Source organism: Babylonia areolata, chromosome 27 (genome assembly GCF_041734735.1).
Source record: "Babylonia areolata isolate BAREFJ2019XMU chromosome 27, ASM4173473v1, whole genome shotgun sequence".
Classification (NCBI taxonomy): Eukaryota; Metazoa; Mollusca; class Gastropoda; order Neogastropoda; family Buccinidae; genus Babylonia; species Babylonia areolata.
This window is the reverse complement of record NC_134902.1, coordinates 4,618,500-4,642,155: the sequence shown is the minus strand read 5'-3', so window position 1 is coordinate 4,642,155 and position 23,656 is coordinate 4,618,500. Positions and strand designations below refer to the sequence as shown.

Here is a 23,656-nt window from a genome sequence, read left to right as displayed (position 1 = left end):
ACATCATTAGAAACACGTAAAGAAGATCTGACCATGTCTTGTGGGTCGAGCTCAGCACGTCATCGTCTTCAGACTGTGCACAGGCCACTGCCAGCTCCTCTCCCATCTCTACAAACTGAAAATTTCCCACACAGACCAATGCCCGTGTGACACCGCTCCTCAAACTCCAGCCCATGTCCTGCAAGACTGCCCTCTACACAAAGGGCTGAGGCGCCAGATCTGGCCCCAGTCCCACAGCGCTCCAGGGCAAGTTGTGGGTAACGCACCACCGAAGTGACTCGGCAGCAGTGCAGGGTCTCCTCTGGTGTGTGGCCTCCTGGCGACCTAACATCGATGGTTCCCTGTGGACTGCCGACGCTGGAACTACGACGGACAAACCCAGGTGTGGCCGTGTATGGGGGAATCTAAATGAGTGGCGTGGGAGTAATGCCACTGAAATGGTGCAGATGACGGGCAGCAAAAAAAAAAAAAAAAAGTGTGGGTAACGGCTACAGAGCTCCAGCAGACTGTGGACTTTGTAACCTACTCTGGACTGACCGTCTGAACATGGCCTGGGAACACTGAAGAAGAAGAATTTAGTATGTTTTACTTTATTTATTCTCATCATTTTCAAAAAAGTAAAGAAATTTCACTCTGCTTGTTATCCTCTCACATTGTTTCTCTTTAACACACACACACATGCTGTCATATATAAACACACATCACACAGACACACTGATATAGAATGCACACGTGCGCGCATACACACACACACACATGCAGATGCATGCACACTTGAGATCCGTTTTTAATGTTACTCTCATAAAATAATGATATGTAGGCATTTGGAGTCTTCAACACCCTCAGCTCACTTTGGTTTCCTTCTTAGGAGCGACAGTAATAACTGAAGAAGGGATAGTAACAGTAACAGATGACTAGTAATAATGGTAACTGAAGGGATAGTAATAATGGTAACAGGAGGGATGGTAATATTGTAACAGGAAGGATGATATTAACAGTAATAGGAGGGATTTTAATCATAGTAACAGGATGGATAGTAATAAGAGTAACAGGAGGGATCGTATTAGTTACATGGGAGATAGCGATAATAGTACCAGGAGGGATAGTGGTAACAGGAGGGATAGTAATAATAGTAACAGGAAAGGAGAGATGGTATAAGCAGAAACAGGAGGGATGGTAAACAAGAAGCATCCCTTTCTCTCTCGCCCCCCAAATAATTATTTCAGGATTTATATGTACTTTAGTATGTGTTTGTATGGATGTGTTGATCTTACATGCGTAAATATTTATCATATAATTTATATGTGCTTTGTTTTCTGTGTACTGTCCAAACCTTGGAGGCAAGGCAAGGCAAGGCAAAAGGTTTATTTCTTGTGTCTCCTTGGGGAGTGAATAAAAAGGCACATTACCTCCCTGTCACATGTACTTTAAGCAAATGACAAAGTGCCAAAGTGTCGCAAATCTCTTATTAGTTTATATTTTTTTCAATTTAGTTTTTTCCTTTCTGTTCCATGTTGTCTGTTTTGCAAACATTAAAGTGTATGTCTTCGCCCTCCCCCCCCCCCCCCCCCCCAAGTTGATAGTACACCCAGTTCATTCCAGATTTGCTTTTTTTTTAGGTAAAAAGACGAAAGTTAGACTGCCTGAATATAATTGTAATCCAAATATCTTCTACATAAAAATGTGTCCACCTAGTTATATTTTATTGCTGTTTTTAACAACTGATTTATGTACCGAGTGCTGCTTTTAAGTTTTTGCTTTAACATTTACTGCTGAATGTGTTTTTTCTTCACAGCTGCTTCCGGAATAATTTCACGTGTGTGGAGTGTGCCACAACGAAAGAAGTACATTTTTTTTTTAAAGGTGTCACTACTATAATTTCAGAATGGCAAAACCTAAAGCCAGAAAGACTGGTCCAAGGGACAAAATAAACAAGGCTGGACATAGTATGAATCCAGGTACGTCTACGTGTTGAAGTCAAAAAAGGTTTTCTTGTTGAATCGATCGCGTGTTGTTTCGCTCACTCAGCGATGAAATGAATCGAGAATGAATGGTCGTTTAAACACGCTTGTAAAAATTATTAAAGCCTTTTATATTCATATCAACTTGCTTACAGTTACAAATCCATAATGACAGAATCCGTGTGTTAGCATTTTGTTGCACTCAAAGGTCCGTCACTTGAGCTTTGAGGGCTCCGAACACCTCTAGAACGGAGACTGAAGGCAAAGATACCACCAGCCTGTCGTAATCATCTACTTTGATTTCTCATCATTTTGAAGATTCTGACAGATTTTGTTTTGTGTGCGAGGGAGTTTGGAGGTGGGTTGGGGTCTTCAAGAGATCTCAAGAGATCTCATTATCTCAAGTCAATGCAAGGCCCATAAGCCCCCCCACCCCAAACCCCCTCCCACCTACCAATCCCTCTCGCTGGTTACCCCCACCTCATATGCTTGATTAGTTGATATAGTGTATGTAACACAAACTGACATAGTCAAGTTATGGGATCATGTCGGAAACAACAGAAAGCGAGTAAATATGCGATCCTCCAGTACCCTACAAAACTCACACAGACACTGGCCAAATTTATAAATACCAGACTTCAAGCTGTCTTAAATTTTGTCTGCATCTGCACTGGCCTGAACTCACGCTGAAGACTGTGTGTGTGTGTGTACATGCATTATTTGCATGCATTATTTGTATACAGGCACATGGACATGTATGTATACATTGTAATTGAATTACTTGTTTGTTTTTTAGCATGGTGGTGTGATTGAGACATGTTTTTCACTATGAGTATGACAGTATCACTATGAGTTGCAGTTTGCTATGGAAAATCTTGTATAGCATGGAAGGTTGTCCTAGTTTGTTGTGCTGCTGCAGTAATGTTCTAAAAGTGAATTTGTAGTTTCTTCAGAATTTGTTATTCTTAGAATATTTCATTTCAACCTGACATCTGTGTACAAACTACAATACATTTTTGCCATATGGTTATAATTCATTCATTGCTTTGTTCCAAAATAATCATCTGTTGTTAATTCAAGCTTTTCATATGTTAGAAATTATTATTCACTTATTTGTACTCAAGTTGTAAATTGTACTAATTGTAGAAGATAAATGTCTCTGGAGCTTTATTCATATAATTGTATGTTATTTGGAAAGGGGATTGTGATTTTGTGTGTGTGTGTGTCTCCCTCTGTGTGTGTGTGTGTGTGTGTGTGTGTGAGTGATGAATGCAATTAATTTTGTGGGTGGGTGGGGAGGGCTTGGGATGTTGAATGGTATGTAACTATGTTGTAGATGCATGCATTTGCTGGACATGCTCTTAAATTTTTTTTATATATCATTATTCATGTTTCCGTGCATGACAGATCGAGAGAAAGTGAAAGGGACAGGCCAAAACATGAGAGACAAAAGCACCATCAAGCGACTGCAGATGTACCGTGGGGGGAAACCAAAGAGGTTGGTGGCAGGATTGGTAGATATTTTAGTGAACAAAGAGCTTAATAACTTGATATGCATCTACTGATCCAGTGAACTTTCCTTTTAGTAAAATATTGGCATTTGTCATTTTGGTAGTTTTGATAGGATGTCTCGTTGAACTTGAATTGTGTTTGATCATTTTTTTTTTAAAAAGAAAGCTTCAGGCCAGATATTCATTTTCTGTTAAGTTAAAAAGTTACATAACAAACAACAAAAATCCTCAGATTCAGATTTGTGTACTCTTTTTGTTATTGTGAATAACATTGAATTTGAAGTGCTTTAACTTGTTTGCATTATGTGAACAGTAAAGTCTGTTGTATTTATTAGTAGTATTGTATAATTTTAAGGTCAGTTCAATGTTGGGTTGGGGGGGTTTTCTTCTTCTTTTTTCCGTTTTTTTTTTTTTTTTTTTTTTTTTTTCTTTCTTTTTTTTTTTTTTTTTTTTTTTCTTTCTTTTTTTTTTTTTTTTGGCTGTAGGGTTTTAACTGTAAGGCTTACCAGAAAGAGAAGCAACGTATATTTTTGCATAATGTCAGTTTTAACAAATTGTGTGTGCTTTCATTGTATTTCAGGAACAGAGCGGGAAAGATAGTGAAGGCAGCTGCCTTTCAGAGTACCCTCCCTTCAGGCTCACAGGCACGAGTGGAGCCCAACAGAAAATGGTTTGGTAAGTCGTCTGTGTTTTCCTCTGGTTGCTGCATGGATTTCATTTCACTCATGATGAATGTGGAGTGATGGCCTAGAGGTAACGCGTCCGCCTAGGAAGCGAGAGAATCTGAGCGCGCTGGTTTGAATCACGGCTCAGCTGCCGATATTTTCTCCCCCACAACTAGACCTTGAGTGGTGGTCTGGACACTAGTCATTTGGATGAGACGATAAACCGAGGTCCTGTGTGCAGCATGCACTTAGCACACGTAAAAGAACCCACAGCAACAAAAGGGTTGTTCTTTGCAAAATTTTGTAGAAAAATCCACTTCGATAGAAAAAAACCAAATAAAAACTGCACGCAGGTAAAAAAAAAAAAAAGAAAAAAAAAGGGTGGCGCTGTAGTGTAGTGACGCACTCTCCCTGGGAGAGCAGCAGAGAAATTTGTTGTGATAAAAAGGAATACAAATACAAATACAAATCTTGTAGGTCATGAGAGATAGGAAGATGTGCAGAAAGGTGAATTCTCAAAATGTGAAGAGATGTAATTATAGACCAAAAGGTGTGCAGGTAGGTTTGTGAGGAAAGTGTTTTAAAGATGAGCATCATGGCGCATGGTAAGTGTTTCAACAACACCATGTAATATGAGTACCATCATCTTCTTCTTCTTCGTTCGTGGGCTGCAACTCCCACATTCACTCGTATGCACACAAGTGGGCTTTTACGTGTATGACCGTTTTTTACCCCGCCATGTAGGCAGCCATACTCCGTTTTCGGGGGTGTGCATGCTGGGTATGTTACTGTTTCCATAACCCACAGAAACGCTGACATGGATTACAGGATCTTTAACGTGTGTATTTGATCTACTGCTTGCATATACACACGAAGGGGGTTCAGGCACTAGCAGGTCTGCGCATATGTTGACCTGTGAGATCGTAAAAATCTCCACCCTTTACCCACCAGGCGCCGTCACCGTGATTCGAACCCAGGACCCTCGGATTGACAGTCCAACGCTTTAACCACTCGGCTATTGTGCCCGTCATGAGGACAATCAGGTACTCAACACGGCAGGTGTTTAACTGAAGGCAAAAAGTATGGTACAAAATACGTTTTCAGTATGATCAATCATGACTGTGATATGTGTATTTATGATTAAAAAAAAAAAAAATAATGATAATAATAATAACATTAGGTATTATTAAACCATCAGGCAGTGATGGCTTGTGATGTTTGTATGATTCAAATTAATTTACAGTAATATCAGTTATCGACTTTTGCGTACTTAGATATGATCAGGTTAAAACTTTATCAGAAAGTTGTGATATGTGTATTGATGATACTGTCAGGTAATAACTTTTGATAGAAAGAATAATATTAATAAATTGTATATATATAAGATTTATATGTATCTATATTTACAATATCATCAGGAAATAACTTGTCAAAAGTGTATTGACAATGCCGACAGGTAATGACATGCTATATGTTTAATGACGATACCAGCAGGTAACGACATGTGTACTGATGAATCCACAGGTATATTGACAAATCCACCAGCTAATGACTTGTGATATTTATATGTATTGATGATACCACCAGGTAACGATATGTGATATGTGTATTGATGATACCACCAGGTAATGATACACGATGTGTGTTAACAATCCCACCAGGTAACAATGTGTGTGTTAACAATCCCACCAGGTAACGACATATGACGTGTGTTTACGATCCCACCAGGTAACGACATGTGACATGTGTGTTAACGATCCCACCAGGTAACGACATGTGACATGTGTGTTAACAATCCCACCAGGTAATGACATGTGACATGTGTGTGTTAACGATCCCACCAGGTAACGACATGTGACATGTGTGTTAACGATCCTGCCAGGTAACACGAGGACCATCAAGAGCTCAGCGCTGCAGGAGTTTCAGGAGGAGATGGAGAAAGTGAAGAAGGACCCGTACAAGGTGGTGATGCGACTGACCAAGCAGCCCATCACGCTGCTCAACCCTGTCAGCAAGGTCAGGACACACCCTTCACCCTTCACCCTTCACCCCGCCCCCTTCCCCCCAACTCCCCCGCACACACACACCCCCCTCCCGCCCTTTCTTCTGTGTCTTTTTTTTTGTTGTTGTTTGTTTATTTAAATGTCACACACAAGAAACAAGGAAATAAAAGAACTGGGCAGGTGTTTGTGTGTGTGTGTGTGTGTGCTTGCGCTGAAGCATACACATTATTATTTCCTTATCTGTATATACATATACATGACTTTTGTGTTTGTGAAAGGGTTTTCTTTGGTATGTGACTTACTGGTTACTGGTGTTCATTTTCATTAAAAACAAATTACTCCCAGTTTCTTTTCCTTGTTTCTCTCTTTCTGTTTGGGGATGATATGTTTGTATTTGTATTTCTTTTTATCACAACAGATCTCTCTGTGTGAAATTCAGCCTGTTCTCCCCAGGGAGAGTGTGTCGCTACACTACAGCACCACCCATTTTTTTTATATATTTTTCCTGCATACAGTTTTATTTCTTTTTCCTATCAAAGTAGATTTTTCTACAGAATTTTGCCAGGAACAACCCTTTTGTTGCCGTGGGTTCTTTTACGTGCGTTAAGTGCATGCTGCACATGGGACCTCGGTTTATCGTCTCATCCGAATGACTAGCGTCCAGACCACCGTTCAAGGTCTAGTGGAGGGGGAGAAAATATCGGCGGCTGAGCCGTGATTCAGACCAGCGCGCTCAGATTCTCTCGTTTCCTAGGCGGACATGTTACCTTTAGGCCATAACTCCACTAAAACATGAAACTCTCAGCCTGACCCATATTTCTTATTTGTTTGTTTGTTTTTGTAACACATCATTTTTTTTGCATGCGTTTAAAAAAAAAAAAAAAAAAAAAAAGTATTAGGTTCTGTACGACATGTGTTGTTTGGTTTTCTGTTTCAGAATGTACAAGGTCAGCATATTCTGGACACCATGTCCTTCAGTCAGTGTTTTGGAAAGAAGGCCACCAGGAAGAGGCCCACCCTGCAGTTTTCCAGCATGGAGGTGAGTGAATGTGTTTCTTTGTGTGATTTGGGTAGGGTTGGGTTTAAAGATGTGGTGATTTGTGCCCTGAACAGGATGAAGTAGTTTGGTGTTTGTTTCTTGGTGGTTGATTCGTATGTTAGTTTGTTTATATATATATATATATATATATATATATATATATATATATATATATATAAACACACAAGGTGGGGGGCTCTTTCTTTATAAACAGTATCCCCACCCTATGGAAATTATATAACGATGAGCTCAGTAGCCCAATTTTTATGGTATGTCTGTATGTCATCTCCTAAACTCTTTTTTTCTTTTTTATATTTCTGTGCATATGTATAACATTTTCATACTACAGGTATACTTCAGCAATACATCCAAAAGATGACTTTTGACTCATCTGGTAATTTCAGTGCATATTTGATATGGTAACAGTATGAAAGGGTATTTCTAAATTTGAAACCAAAAGAAAAAAATAATGATTATTAAAAAACAAACATAGATTAACACATGCATTGACATCTTGATTGCTTTCTCTCTCACTCTCACTCTCTCTCTCTCTTTCTTCCTGCTTTTTATCCTTTTTCTTATTTAAGCAGAAATTTGAGATACTGGTAATAGGGGGGGAAAAAAAAACCACCAAAAAAACAGCCAGCCAACCAATATCATCTTCTGAACCTGTATGGTCTGGCTGTATATGGTTAACAGGAGATGATAGGGGGAGGGGAGGGGAGGGGGGTGGGGGAGGGGTAACACGTGCTTCTCATAAACCACTGCGGCTTATGTGTGAATAAATTCCCAATTCAGCGAATCGATTGCGATCGCGCCTTAATTTTAGCGCAATTGCCCAATCGAGCTACATAATTATGTGACCTGGTTGGAGACATAATTTGACAAAAAACAAGAACGCCAGAGAATCAACAGACAGGCAGAAAATACAAAAAACAACAACAACTTAGCCGTATGAAGAGCACAGGAACAGGAGTCATGATGGCTGCCGGAAAAAGAGGGCGCTAGCCAGGGGGACAAAGGGGAGGTTACCTACTTCCGGGAGGTTATCGGCCGTAGTACTTTCGTTTTCTCCGCATAGGTGGATAGTAGTTTGCACAGGACAGGAATGTCAGACCCCTGCCGAAGTCTGCACTAGTTGGGTCACAGTAAGTATGTTATTTAAACGCAATTTTAGATAGAAAAGTTATTGGCCGTAGTTTTGTTTTCTTCGCATAGGCGGATAGTAGTTTGCACAGGACAGGAATGTCAGACCCCTGCCGAAGTCTGCACTAGTTGGGTCACAGTAAGTATGTTATTTAAACGTAATTTTAGATGGAAAATTTCCTATTTTTAAGAAAATCGGGGGATGCAGCTAAAAAAAACCCGAAGTGCTCAGCAGCCAGATTTTTACGGTATGTCAGCCTGTGATATCATCGTCCTAAACCTGTATGGGCCTGGCTGTGTGTGGTTGACAGGAGATGATGGAGCGTGCCCATGAGGCCCATGAAAACTATGACGCCAGCAAGGACGGCGACATTGTGCGGGAGGACGAGGGGGTGAGGGAGGAGGAGCCGGAGGTGGTCTTCAAGGCCGGCCAATCAAAACGCATCTGGAACGAGCTGTACAAGGTGGGATGCTTGACGCTACTGGGTTTTTGGGGTGGTTTTTTTGTTTTTTGTTGTTTTTTTCTTCTCCAGGTGAAATATGTGTTAATTTTGTCGCCACTGTCTTGTTTCTTCTATAGGTGAAATGAAGGTGAAACTTGTGTAATTTTGTTGCCACTGTTTTTTTGTTTCTTTCTTTTTTCTTCTGTAGGCGAAATTTAAATGAAATGTGTGTAATTTTCTTGCCACTGTTATTTTTGTTTTCATTTTTGTTGTTTTCTTCTGCTGGTGAATTGGAGGTGAAATATGTAATTTTGTTTTCACTTTTTCTTCAGCAGGTGAAAGGTGTGTAATTTTGTTGCCATTGTTTTTTGTGTCTGTGTGTGTGTGTTGTTGTTTTTCTCTTTTATAGGTGAAATCGGAGATTAGAAAAGAGAGATAAACCACTTGCAGAAATTGCTGAAGCCAGGCAGCCTGCGCCGCGACACGCATTCATTATTCATGAGCTGCCTTTGCCCCGCCCATACGAAAGGAAAGCGTCAGTCGAACGCAGTCTCCTGAGTGATTTTATAATTTGGATTACACCTTTTTTCCCTTTTCTGTTTGCTTCATCCCACGCAGATGTCAAACTCAATTTTGTTGTGAATAACATTCCTAAATATTTATATGTATTGGTTACTTTTATTTCCCTATCACCACAGCACCATTTTTCACGAGTCGAAAGATGACCTCCATTGCGGAAAACTATAATATTGGTCTTATCGAGATTCACTGTTTGTTGTAGTCTGTCTGTTTCTTGCTTAAGGGCATTTAATTGATTTTGTAACCCTATGGGTGTGTCAGACAAGAGAACAACATCATCAGCAAATAGCATTAAGAGCAAATCTGTTGCGCCAGGTATCATTTGTATTCCATGTCTCCCCTTCTTTGATAACTCCACTGCCAATTCACCGATGAAAAAGGAAAACAGCTGTGTGCTTGGCATACGACCTTGTTTAACCCCTCTTGGACACTGAAAAAAGTCTGAATAAATACCTTTGTCATGAACACATACAAGTACAGAATCGTAGATGCTTTTAACAGCCATGTAAACTCCCGAGAGAGAGAGACAGAGACAGAGACTTAGAGAGAGAGATAGAGCACAATACAACGGTCTGCTCGGGCAACATGAAGCATTCGTATATATATGAATTATATATATGATTATGTACATATAGATAGATTTAGATTTACATACTGATAGATCTATATGAAATTATGTATATATGTATTCATGTATGTATGTATAGACAGATGTTAGAAGAGAGACAGAGCTGAATATGTGTTTTATGTTTTGATTTTTTTTTTTTTTTTTTTTTTTTTTTTTTTTGAAGAAATGGTGATGTAAACCAGAAAGTGTGAAGAAAAAGTAGCGTTACGAAAACGCAGTTCAATAATTTATAACTGTCTCTCTCATGTGCAACATTGCGCTGGGGGAGGGGGTGGAGTTGGTGGTGGGGGGAGCTGCTTTATTTTCTTTTTATATTATCTATACTCAAGCAGATGCAAACGTGCTAAAAACCAAAGCAAAAATGAATCGGTTTTCATTGTATACAGCGAATCTTACTACACGTGGGAAATTCCAGGCGTAACTTAACTTTCGCTTTACTGCAGCTGAACCGTCAGAACCGACCAGTTTCCTTCGGGTGGGGAAGGAGAGGGTGATTTACCCCCACCCTTCCGCACTGCGTGTGTGCCCCAAAACGGCTTCAGCACTGTTATAGACAGTAAGAAGGGGCCTGCCGCGAGTGGTTTATCTCTCTTTTCTAATCTCCGGTGAAATATAAGTGAAGTGTGTGTTATTGGTGGTGGTGGTTTTTTTTTTGGGGGGGGGGTTCATCCTCTGCAGGTGAAATTGTGTGTGATTTTGTTGCCACTGTCTGACGGGCGCAATAGCCGAATGGTTAAAAGCGTTGGACTTTCAATCTGAGGGTCCCGGGTTCGAATCTCGGTGACAGCGCCTGGTGGGTAAAGGGTGGAGATTTTTCCGATCTCCCAGGTCAACATATGTGCAGACCTGCTAGTGCCTGAACCCCCTTCATGTGTATATGCAAGCAAAAGATCAAATACGCACGTTAAAGATCCTGTAATCCATGTCAGCGTTCATTGGGTTATGGAAACAAGAACATACCCAGCATGCACACCCCCGAAAGCGGAGTATGGCTGCCTACATGGCGGGGTAAAAACGGTCATACACATAAAAGCCCACTCGTGTATATACGAGTGAACATGGGAGTTGCAGCCCACGAACGCAGAAGAAGAAGAAGAAGAAGTTGCCACTGTCTTGTTTCTTGGGCAGGTGATCGACTCCTCTGACGTGATACTGCAAGTTCTAGATGCCCGTGACCCTCCGGGCACCAGGTGCTACCAGGTGGAGAAGTACCTGCAGAAGGAAAAGCCCCACAAACACCTCATCCTCGTCATCAACAAGGTGGACCTCGTGCCTGCCTGGGCTACTGTGAGTACTGGTCTTCTTCTGCACTACGGTACAGGAGAACACAGTACAGTATGGTACAATACAATACAATACAAAACAAGAGAGGCAAGGCCTTCAAGACTCGCTTGTGACTGAGAGTAAAACACACAAGCTTTTTATGTATTGAGTATAATTTCAAAATGTAATGTTTAAGATGAGAAAGATCAGTTTAAAGCAAATTAAGTCCCCTAGCATTAATTACAGAGTAATTTCCCTTTACTATCTGCACCAAAACGTTTGCAAAATAAATAAAACTTCCATTCTTAGCAAAAGAAGTTCCTGTTTGAACAAAAAATGATAATAATCACTGCTCTTGTTGTTGGGTCAGAATATCAGATCAAAGTGCCAAGTTTAGAGAATACAAAAAATATGAATATAACGGTAAATGCAGTTTGCATATAATTAGGCTTCAGTTTTAATTTTTTTGTGCCCATCCCAGAGGTGCAATATTGTTTTAAACAAGATGACAGGAAAGAACTGAATTTTTCCTATTTTTATGCCTAATTTGGTGTCAACTGACAAAGTATTTGCAGAAAAAATGTCAATGTTAAAGTTTACCACGGACACACAGAGACACACACACACTCACACACACAGACAACTGAATACCAGGTTAAAACATAGACTCACTTTGTTTACACAAGTGAGTCAATAATACAATACAACACAACGTGACGGGCACAATAGCCGAGTGGTCAAAGCATTTGACTTTCAGTCTGAGGGTCCTGGGTTCGACTCACGGTGATGGCGCCTGGTGGGTAAAGGGTGGAGATGTTTACGATCTCCCAGGTCAACACATGTGCAGACCTGCTTGTGCCTGAACCCCCTTCGTGTGTATACTCAAGCAGAAGATCAAATATGCAAGTTAAACATCCTCAGATCCATGTCAGCGTTTGGTGGCTTATGGAAACAAGAACATACCTGGCATGCACATCTCTGAGTATGGCTGCCAACATAGCAGGGGAACAACGGTCATGCACATGAAAGCCCACTCGTGTACATACAAGTTAATATGGGAGTTGCAGTGACGGGCGCCATAGCCAAATGGTTAAAGCGTTGGACTTTCGATCTGAGGGTCCCGGGTTCGAATCACGGTGACGGCGCCTGGTGGGTAAAGGGTGGAGATTTTTCTGATCTCCCAGGTCAACATATGTGCAGACCTGCCAGTGCCTGAACCCCCTTCGTGTGTATACGCAAGCAGAAGATCAAATACGCACGTTAAAGATCCTGTAACCCATGTCAGCGTTCGGTGGGTTATGGAAACAAGAACATACCCAGCATGCACACCCCCGAAAGCAGAGTATGGCTGCCTACATGGCGGGGTAAAAATGGTCTTACACGTAAAAAGCCCACTTGCGTATATACGAGTGAATGTGGGAGTTGAAGCCCACGAACGCAGAAGAAGAAGGGAGTTGCAGTCCACGAACGTAGAAGAAGAATACACCAATACAATGCAGTACAGTGTAATACAATACACTGCAGTACACTACAGTCCATTACGCTCCACTCCACTGCACTGCACTGCACTGCACTGCACCACACTGAGTGATACAGTACAGTTGTGAGTACAGTACAATACAGTATCGTGCAGTTCAATTCCATGTAGTACAATTCAGTACAATACAATATAGCATAATACAGTACAGTGCAGTACCATAAGGCATTACATTATTGTAAATATAATACAAAGAAATGCAGTACACTGTAGTACAATGCAGTACACAACAATACAATACTTTTCAGTGCAGTACAGTATAATAGTATAAGTATAGTACAATACAGTCCAGTGCAATGCATTGCAATAGAATTTAAAGCAATATAATATGCTAGAAATCAGAACAATACATTTAGAAGACAATACAGTGCTGAACAATACGGTACAATACATTACAGGACAATACAGTACAGAACAGTACAGTATATTACAGGACGGTGCAATACAATCCAATACAATGCATAGATCTTTGTTAAACAAAATTGGAAATTTATGTGAGTACCCAAAGGCTTATCACTCGTGCAACACAATCTCTCAGCCCACAGTCAAGTCTGACACATGTGTGAACATGACAATGGTTGAACTACAAAGTCAAAAAGTAGATCTTTTTAGGCTGAATGAAAAAATAATTCTAAAGATGAAAGTAATAAAATACAGCAGTTTTTTTTTTTCTCCTTTTTGTTTTAATTTTGTGTGGCGACCTCTGATCACTTTTTGAACTTAATTTCAGGGGGAAAAAAAAAAATTAATTCCCCCCCCCCCTTTTTTTTTTGTCATCAATATTTAATTAGAGGTGGTGCTATTTTGTGATGTATGCCAGAAAATGTCCGCTTGTTCTATGACTAATTTTATCCATGAGCAAGTCGCATTTGGGTATAAGGGTTGAGGTTGAGAACAAAAATTATGCCTTATAGAATAGAATAGAATAGAATATGTCTTTATTATCAAGTGTACCAGGGTCACAAGGAATATTATCATCTGAAAGTTACAGTATGTGGTGGTGCTTTTGCTGACGTGTGTGAGAGAGAGAGAGAGAGATTGTGTTGCTGAGTTTTGTTTTTATGAACCAAAGTAAAATCAGTTTGCATATTTACTTTGAGAGTGTTTGCATGTTGGCTTAGTTTTCTTTTTGTGAACACAGATGAAGTTAATTTGCATCTTTTCCACTAGAGTATGTGTGTATTGTTTTGCATTGTTTTGTTCAGTTCAGTTCAGTTCAGTTCAGTAACTCCGGGACATCACTGCGTTCCGACAAATCCAAGTGCACTACACATCTGCTAACCAGATGACTGACCAGCAGCATTACTTGACGTGATTAATCAGGCACTGAGAAGGAAAAGAGTTACAGGAATAAAACAAAATAAATAATAATGATAGATGGTAGTAGATTACTTGATTAATTAAAAGATAAAGTATATACAACATGAGATTGTGCGTGTGTGTGTGTTGCTTTTAAAAACATTTTTTTTTTTTAGGAACATGGATTAATTTGCATTAGCATATTTCCCACAAGTGTTTGTGCATGTTTCTCATTTTTGGTTCTATTAGCATAAATTGATTGATTGATTCATATATTTCCTACTGCTATTTTGAACAGCAAAAGTGGGTGGCCACACTGTCGTCAGAATTCCCGACCATGGCGTTCCATGCCAGCATCTCCAAGCCCTTTGGTAAAGGAGCCCTCATCAACCTTCTGCGACAGTTCAAAAATGTGAGACTCTCTTCATTGCTGCTTGGTGTGCTATAATAAATAATAATAATGATGGTATTTATATAGCGCTGAATCTTGTGCATAGACAAATCAAAGCGCTTTCGCACTGGCTCTTAGTGCTGTAGCCTTGCCGGCCAGTTGGTCTTTGAAAACCATCCCAACGCCGACTGTCCTCAAGCCATCTTGGCTGAGAGAGTGGGGATGTAACTTGGGCAAGATACTCTATAGTATAATCAAATTCTTGCCCAGATCGTCAGGACAGCGGTTGCCTGCACTGTTGTTCTGATGATATGGTTGAACACAACTCTCCTAATCATATACTGCTGCTGCCCTATCACAGATGACCCCTGATTGATGTGTTGGATGAAGATGGCAGGATTGTTGAGACGCTCATCTGCCAGCACAGTGTCTGTGAGGGTCTGGGTTTGAGTCCTGCTCTCGCCCTTTCTCCCAAGTTTGAAAAATTAACTCACTCGGGACGACAAGTTTTCTCCCTTGCTTTTCCCCACAGACGGCCCATTTGTAAGGGTTTGGAAAAAAAATTACAAAAAATACAAAATACTGTGTAAGAAAATGAAATTTTCAGAACTGGTTTATTACGTGTTGAGCTATTACATATATAAAAAAAAAAAATCAAATTTCTCATCTTACTTTTACAGTTTTGCCATATGTAGAAAATACTGCCAATTTTTCACCCCGAATCACCATACCCATGCTCGTTTTCTGCATTAAATTCACTTTCTTCTTCGTCATCATCCACCTCTTCAGTGTCCGACCCTTCAGTTTGTAGCATTTCAAGTACTTCGGCAACCCTAAAACGTTGCCGTCACTGCCTTGTTCACTTCACAACATTCTGAGAAGAACCCGCTTTACTAACAGGCTGGCACGCGAGCAGACGACCGGTCAGTGACTTTGTCAGCGTGTGTGCGAGACAGGCCACTCATCCCAGACTAACCAATCATACTGTTCGATTGTGGAGTGACCCAGAATAGCGCACTCTGCTTGGCTAATCACAAAATCACGTGTACAGCGCATGATGGAATTTTACTTTCGGAGAATGCTATTCCATTCCTTCGTCCGAAACCGAATACGTTTTGTGTAGGAATGCATGAGCATTCCTTCGTCCGGAAAGAGTTAAGTGGAGTGATGGCCTAGAGGTAACGCGTCCGCCTAGGAAGCGAGAGAATCTGAGCGCACTGGTTCGAATCACGGCACAGCCCCCGAAATTTTCTCCCCCTCCACTAGACCTTGAGTGGTGGTCTGGACGCGAGTCATTCAGATGAGACGATAAACCGAGGTCCCGTGTGAGCATGCACTTAGCGCACGTAAAAGAACCCACGGCAACAAAAGGGTTGTTCCTGGCAAAATTCTGTAGAAAAATCCACGTAAAGAGGAAAAACAAATACAAAAATAAAAACTGCACACAGGAAAAAATACAAAAAAATGGGTGGCGCTGTAGTGTAGCGACACGCACTCCCTGGGGAGAGCAGCCCGAATTTCACACAGAGAAATCTGTTGTGATAAAAAGAAATGCAAATACAAATAAGACGCTCATCTGCCAGTACAGAGTTTGTGAGGGTCTGGGTTTGAGTCCTGCTCTCACCCTTTCTCCCAGGTTTGAAAAATGAAACAGAGTGTCTAGTCATTTGGATGAGATGATAAACTGAGGTCCCCTGTGCAGCTTGCTCTTGGTGCACTGAAATGAACCCATGGCAACAAAAGTGTTGTCCTCGGGCAAAATTATGTAGAACAAGAGAGGCAAGGCCTTCAAGACTCACTTGTGATACACTTTTAATTTATGTATTGAGTATAATTTGAAAATGTAATGTTTAAGATGAGAAAGATCAGTTTAAAGCGAATTAAGTCCCCTAGCATTAATTACAGAGTAATTTCCCTTTTTTACATCTGCACCAAAACGTTTGCAAAATAAATAAAAATTCCATGCTTAGCAAAGGAAGTTCCTGTTTGAACAAAAAAATGATAATAATGACTCCTCTAGTTGTTGTGTCAGAATAAGAGGTCAAAGTGCCAAGTTTAGAGAATACAAAAAATATAAATATAACAGTAAATGCAGTTTGCATATAATTAGGCTTCTTTTTTTATTTTTTTTGTGCCCACCCCAGAGGTGCAATATTGTTTTAAACAAGATGACTGGAAAGAACTGAATTTTTCCTATTTTTATGCCCAATTTGGCGTCAACTGACAAAGTAGTTGCAGAGAAAATGTCAGTGTTAAAGTTTACCACAGACACACACACACACACACACACACACACACAGACAACCGAACACCGGGTTAAAACATACTCACTTTGTTTACACAAGTGAGTCAAAAATGAAACGGAGTGTCTAGTCATTTGGATGAGATGATAAAACTGAGGTCCCGTGTGCAGCTTGCTCTTGGCGCACTGAAATGAACCCATGGCGACAAAAGTGTTGTCCTCTGGCAAAAAAATCCACTCTGATAGGTACGGAAATATGTATGTATTATTTCATGCACTCAAAGCCTGACAAAGCACTTTGGGTTATGTTGCCTAGAAGATGTGGTGTAGCGTATAATATGGATTTGTTTGGAACGCAGTGACGGCTCCTGGAGAAAGTGAAACGGAAATGTGTTGTGTTGGTTTTCCAGCTGCACCTGGACAAGAAGCAGATCAGCGTGGGCCTGATCGGTTACCCCAACGTGGGCAAGAGCTCCATCATCAACGCCCTCAGGGCCAAGAAAGTCTGCAAGGTGGCGCCACTGGCTGGGGAAACCAAGGTCAGTTTTGTTTGTTTGTCTTTGTCGTTTATAGCTCAGCTGACACCGTGGTGAGTTTTGTTTGTCTTTGTTGTTTATAGCTTTGCTGACACCATGGTGAGTTTTGTTTGTCTTTGTTGTTTATAGCCTTGCTGACACCATGGTGAGTTTTGTTTGTCTTTGTTGTTTATAGCCTTGCTGACACCGTGGTGAGTTTTGTTTGTCTTTGTTGTTTATAGCTTTGCTGACACCGTGGTGAGTTTTGTTTGTCTTTGTTGTTTATAGCCTTGCTGACACCGTGGTGAGTTTTGTTTGTCTTTGTTGTTTATAGCTCAGCTGACACCATGGTGAGTTTTGTTTGTCTTTGTTGTTTATAGCCTTGCTGACACCATGGTGAGGTGTGTTTGTCTTTGTTTTTGAGCAGCTGACACCATTTGTATATTTGTGTATTTTGTATTTCTTTTTATCACAACAGATTTCTCTGTGTGAAATTCAGGCTGCTCTCCCCAGGGAGAGCACGTCGCTACACTACAGCGCCACCCATTTTTTGGGTATTTTTTCCTGTGTGCAGTTTTGGGGGGTTGGGGGGGTTGTTTGTATTTTTTTTCCTATCGAAGTGGATTTTTTCTACAGAATTGTGCCAGGAACAACCCCTTTGCTGCCGTGGGTTCTTTTACATGTGCTAAGTGCATGCTGCACATGGGACCTGGGTTTATCATCTCATCTGAATGACTAGTGTCCAGACCACCACTCAAGGTCTAGTGGAGGGGGAGAAAATAGCGCCGGCTGAGGTGTGATTTGAACCAGTGGGCTCAGATTCTCTCTCTTCCCAGGCGGATGCGTTACCTCTAGGCCATCACTCCACATGATGTTTTTTTGTTTGTTTCTTGCTTGTGGTTGAGCCTACACCACTGTTAGTCCCTTCTCCAGATTTGGTCACAGTTTGGCTGAAGTCCTCAGACATGGGTTTAACTCACTCAGTACGGCATCTCTTCTCCTCTACACAGACCCCTCGGATGTCCAGTGGGTGTCTGAATGACTCAACCTTTAGCTTCCGTCATCAGAATTGTGGTACTCTTTGTCAACATTTACCTGTTCAGTATAAGAGCCTTCTGCTTGCAATATTTTGATGATGGTAGTTGGGGTGAAATGCTGTTAACGTTGTCTCTTTCGTCGTTCGTATGGAGAGAGTTAAAACTGTAGTTCACTCGGTGTTTTCTGAAAGGTGGAGTAGAAATTTGGTGTATTATGCGATCAGGTTTCAATTTGATTCGATGGTGAACATGAACCATGTCATATCAAACAGTGGTAAGACTGAATTGTTGCTGTTTAGCGCGATTGTGAGCGTTTCTTGTGATCCGTGATTTGTCATATATTGAGTTTGTTATGTCAGGTGGCCCCACGTGGTGGTCAGAATTTTGATTTCAAACGCAGATAGGGTGCATACAGCCGATAAAATACAGGCGCCGGATTTGAGTAAGAAAGGTAGCGCCTTACAGACTGAAAATTATTGTATAACATTACTACAACACACGACGTTTGCTGAAGCATACGGACATATGTCTAAAGCTGTAGTTTGTTTGCTTAGTGTTGCTTGCTGGGAGACATTTGCTGTGAATATGTTTATATGTGTGTGTGGAGGGCGGGGCATGGGTTTATGTGTGCGTGTGTGTGTTGGTGAAGGTTTGACTCTGGGTGCCTCTAAGACTGCCGACTGGTAAATGTGCATAATGTATTTGTGTGTGCGTGTTGCTTGCTTGTGTGAGAACGTGCAGTGATGGCCTAGAGGTAACGCGTCCGCCTCGGAAGCGAGAGAATCTGAGCGCGCTGGTTCGAATCACGGCTCAGCTGTCTATATTTTCTCCCCATCCACTAGACCTTGAGTGGTGGTCTGGACGCTAGTCATTCGGATGAGACGATAAACCGAGGTCCCGTGTGCAGCATGCACTTAGCGCACGTAAAAGAACCCATGGCAACGAAAGGGTTGTTCCTGGCAAAATTCTGTAGAAAAATCCACTTTGATAGGAAAAACAAATAAAACTGCACGCAGAAAAATATATAGAAACATGGGTGGCGCTGTAGTGTAGCGACGCGCTCTGCCTGGGGAGAGCAGCCCAAATTTCAGACAGAGGAATCTGTTATGATAAAAAGAAATGCAAATACAAATGTATGCTTGTGTGTATGTGTGCACAAAATTTGCTGAACATGGCCCAGTTGTGTAAGATACTATGGTGGCGACATTCACACAAGTTGTTGGTGTACCTGTGACCAGGTGTGGCAGTATGTGACGCTGATGAAGAGGATCTACCTGGTGGACTGTCCGGGTATCGTGTACCCCACCGGGGCCACCCGAACTGACAGCGTGTTGAAAGGGGTGGTGAGTGGATTTCATTCCTCTTCACGGTCTGCGCTGTGAATTATGTTGTTTTGTATTGTATTGAATTGTATATTACTTTTTTTTTTCTTTTTTGTTTGTTTGTAGGAATGAGAAGAGGAAGAAGCAGTATTACTTGTTTGTCACAACATATTTCTGTGTGTAGTTTGGGTTCCACTTTCCTGGGATTGACTTGGATGTATGACAAGAAGTGAAAGACGAAGTATCTTTCAAACAGATGTTTTCAGCTTTTTCATTGTCCTAATGCTTCTTAAACTAAGAACCTGCCAGTATTTCCATGTCAGTGAGTTAAAGCCATCATCATGAAAGCATGGCTTATGTTCAGTTCAATTCAGTTCCTCAAGGAGGCGTCACTGTGTTCGGACAAATCCATATACGCTACACCACATCTGCCGAGCAGATGCCTTACCAGCAGCGTAACCCAACGCGCTTAGTCAGGCCTTGAGAAAATAAATAAATAAATAAAATAAAATAAAAATTAAAGAATAAATAAATAAAATAAAATAAAATAACAAATGAATAAATAAAATAAAAAAATTAAGGTGAATTGAACAAACAACAAACAATGTTAACTGGATAGTAAGAATTGAACAGTCAAACAGTGTAATGGAAAAGTGAGAATTGAACTGTCAAACTGTGTAATTGAAAAGTGAGAATTGAACTGTCAATCAGTGTAATTGAAAAGTGAGTATTGAACTGTCAAACTGTGTAATTGAAAAGTGAGTATTGAACAGTCAAACTGTGTAATTGAAAAGTGAGTATTGAACTGTCAAACTGTGTAATTGAAAAGTGAGTATTGAACTGTCAAACTGTGTAATTGAAAAGTGAGTATTGAACTGTCAAACAGTGTAATTGAAAAGTGAGTATTGAACTGTCAAACTGTGTAATTGAAAAGTGAGTACTGAACAGTCAAACTGTGTAATTGAAAAGTGAGTATTGAACAGTCAAACTGTGTAATTGGGTAGTGAAAATTGAACGGTCAAACTGTGTAATTGGGTAGTGAAAATTGAACTGTCAAACTGTGTAATTGGGTAGTGAAAATTGAACTGTCAAACAGTGTAATTGGGTAGTGAAAATTGAACGGTCAAACAGTGTAATTGGGTAGTGAAAATTGAACGTTCAAACTGTGTAATTGGGTAGTGAAAAATTGAACTGTCAAACAGTGTAATTGAAAAGTGAGTATTGAGCTGTCAAACAGTGTAATTGGATAGTGAAAATTGAACTGTCAAACTGTGTAATTGGGTAGTGAAAAATTGAACAGTCAAATGATGTTATTGGCTATTGGGCATTGAACAGTAAAAAGGTGTAATTAGATTGTGAGAACTGAACGGTAAATAGGTGTAATTGTGTAGTGATAATTGAACAAATGGTTTAACTGGGCAGTAAGATTTGATCACACAACAGTGTAAATGGATAGTAAGAATTGATCACACTACAGTGTAAATGGATAGTAAGAATTGATCACACAACAGTGTAAATGGATACTAAGAATTGATCACACAACAGTGTAAATGGATAGTAAGAATTGATCACACAACAGTGTAAATGGATAGTAAGAATTGATCACACTACAGTGTAAATGGATAGTAAGAATTGATCACACTACAGTGTATATAGGAGGAAGGTGGCAGAATGGTTAAGACGCTCAGCTGCCAATACAGAGAGTCCGTGAGGGTGTGGGTTCGAATCCCGCTCTCGCCCTTTCTCCTAAGTTTGACTGGAAAATCAAACTGAGCGTCTAGTCTTTCGGATGAGACGATAAACCGAGGTCCCGTGTGCAGCACGCACTTGGCGCACTGAAAAAGAACCCATGGCAACGAGAGTGTTGTCCTCTGGCGAAATTACGTAAAATGAAATCCACTTTCATAGGTACACAAATATGTAAGCATGCACTCAAGGCCTGACTAAGCGCGTTGGGTTATGCTGCTGGTCAGGCATCTGCTCAACAGATGTGGTGTAGCGTGTATGGATTTGTCCGAACGCAGTGACGCCTCCTTGAGAAAGTGAAACTGAAACTGTAAATGGATAGTAAGAATTGATCACACAACAGTGTAACAGGGCAGTAAGAATTGATCACACAACAATGTAACTGGATAGTAAGAATTGATCACACAACAGTGTAACTAGACAGTAAGAATTGATCACAGTATCAGTATCAGTAGCTCAAGGAGGCATCACTGTGTTCGGTCAAATCCATATACACTACACCACATCTGCCAAACAGATGCCTGACCAGCAGCGTAACCCAATGCGCTTAGTCAGGCCTTCAGAAAAAAAGAAGAAGAAAAAATATATATATTTTATATATAATAATAATGATAATAATAAAATAAGATAAAAAATAAATAAATAAATAAATAAAATAAAATAATAAATAAAAGATAATAGATAAATATATAAAAAATATTACTGATAATAATAATGATATTTATAGGGCGCAAAATCTTGATTAAGTCAACTCTAAGCGCACAGACACAAAAAAAAAAGAAAAAAAAGAAAAGAAAAAAAAAGACAACAAAAATGATAAATAAGCAAATAAATGTAAAACATGCAGACACACGTTCACACATACACACACACACACACACACACGCATAACAGATATGCAACCAACATGCAATTTCACAGATATGAAAGCACTATCAAATACACATAAACGTGTATGAGCACCAACACACACACACACGCACACAGCCACACATTACCCTGCACCCCCCCTCCTCCATACACTCATTCCTAGGCTACACATCACAGCTTCCATGGCACACACACACACACACTCACACTCACACTCACACTCACACTCACACACACTCACACTCACACTCACACACCCTCCCCCCCCCCCCCCCGATGTAGTGACAGAACACACACCAAGCGGCTCACTGACGCACTGCACGCCATGTCACACAACACAGGTACGCATAGAAAACGTGCGAGACCCGCAGGACTACATTGGCGCCATGCTGGAGCGAGTGAAGGGAGACTACCTGAAGAAGGCCTATGACATCACACAGTGGGAGGACCCCGAAGATTTCTTGGAGCAGGTGGCTCGTCGCCTCGGCAAACTGCTCAAGGTGTGTGCCCAGTCCATGTCTGTGTTTTCACTTGGTTACACGACAGTGATAATAATGATTATGATAAAAATGACAGAACATGAACATGAATGCCGCATCAACTCCTCAAACCACTGGTGTTGGAAAATGATTTCCCCACGTGGTCTTCCTTGCCTGACCCTTTTCAGTTTTGACACAACCACTGCTGTGGTTACAGAGAGGCAATCTTCACATCTCCAGTGGATCCTGCTGCAACAAAGGCCATGGCCAGGTGGCAGCACGCAGTACCGACCTACTCTGTTCTTTAAGCCGGCACCGAACCTGTTGCGGTGCTTGTTCCCACTCTCTCCAGAGTTTTCACTCTCCGCACTGTGGGCGGCCCCTCATTAACTCCTCATGCAGGCCCCTCATTCACAGGGTCACCTCCTGTTTCCCCTATCGCCCAACACAGTGACCACCCCCCACAGGGGCTTCTCACAGAAAGGTTGGTGCTCTGGCACGTCCCCTGCCGACAAGCACTGTCTTGCCAGTGGGACACCCCCTGAGGTGTTTACAGAGCCTCATTCTTCAGCCAAGGGCCTGTCTGAGGATGACTTTGTTGTCAAGGTGTTGTTGTTTTTTTCCGCATAGGCGTGTAGTAGTTTGCACAGGACAGAAATCGGACTCCCTGCCGGAGTCTGCACTAGTGGGTCACGGTAAGTATGTTAGATAAATGTAATTTTAGGGAAAAAATTTCCTTTTGAACAAACATGTTGATTGGATTTGACAGAAAGGAGCCCAGTGATGACCTTTACTAGGCTAGAGTTCTGCGTGATGGGAATGGTCTTGAGTGCTGGATTAGAATCGGATTGTTTATGTGTGTGTTTTTTTTAACATTTGTACGGCTTTCATACATTTGTGATGCAGCTTGCGAAACTGGCTAAAGTCGGAATTTATCTCTTTTGTTTTTTTACATTTATGTTCCATCAGAAAGATTTAAA

General features: G+C 40.9%; 1 protein-coding gene across 2 annotated transcripts in view; it reads left to right on the top strand.

The window, feature by feature from the left end:
- Window positions 1-489: 489 nt before the first annotated feature.
- Window positions 490-23,656, top strand: part of LOC143300931 (nucleolar GTP-binding protein 2-like) — a 36,211-nt gene continuing 13,044 nt past the window's right edge. The window contains exons 1-12 of one of the 2 annotated variants that reach the window (XM_076614867.1): window positions 490-578; window positions 1,796-1,958; window positions 3,369-3,459; window positions 4,053-4,147; window positions 6,020-6,153; window positions 7,078-7,179; window positions 8,637-8,789; window positions 11,104-11,262; window positions 14,373-14,486; window positions 17,118-17,246; window positions 19,498-19,602; window positions 22,539-22,697. In XM_076614867.1, the coding sequence (XP_076470982.1) occupies window positions 1,886-1,958; window positions 3,369-3,459; window positions 4,053-4,147; window positions 6,020-6,153; window positions 7,078-7,179; window positions 8,637-8,789; window positions 11,104-11,262; window positions 14,373-14,486; window positions 17,118-17,246; window positions 19,498-19,602; window positions 22,539-22,697 (1,314 nt within the window). In that variant the 5' untranslated portion in view covers window positions 490-578; window positions 1,796-1,885. The remainder of the gene's footprint in view (window positions 579-1,795; window positions 1,959-3,368; window positions 3,460-4,052; window positions 4,148-6,019; window positions 6,154-7,077; window positions 7,180-8,636; window positions 8,790-11,103; window positions 11,263-14,372; window positions 14,487-17,117; window positions 17,247-19,497; window positions 19,603-22,538; window positions 22,698-23,656) is intronic. The other variant, XM_076614868.1, reaches the window with a different exon arrangement.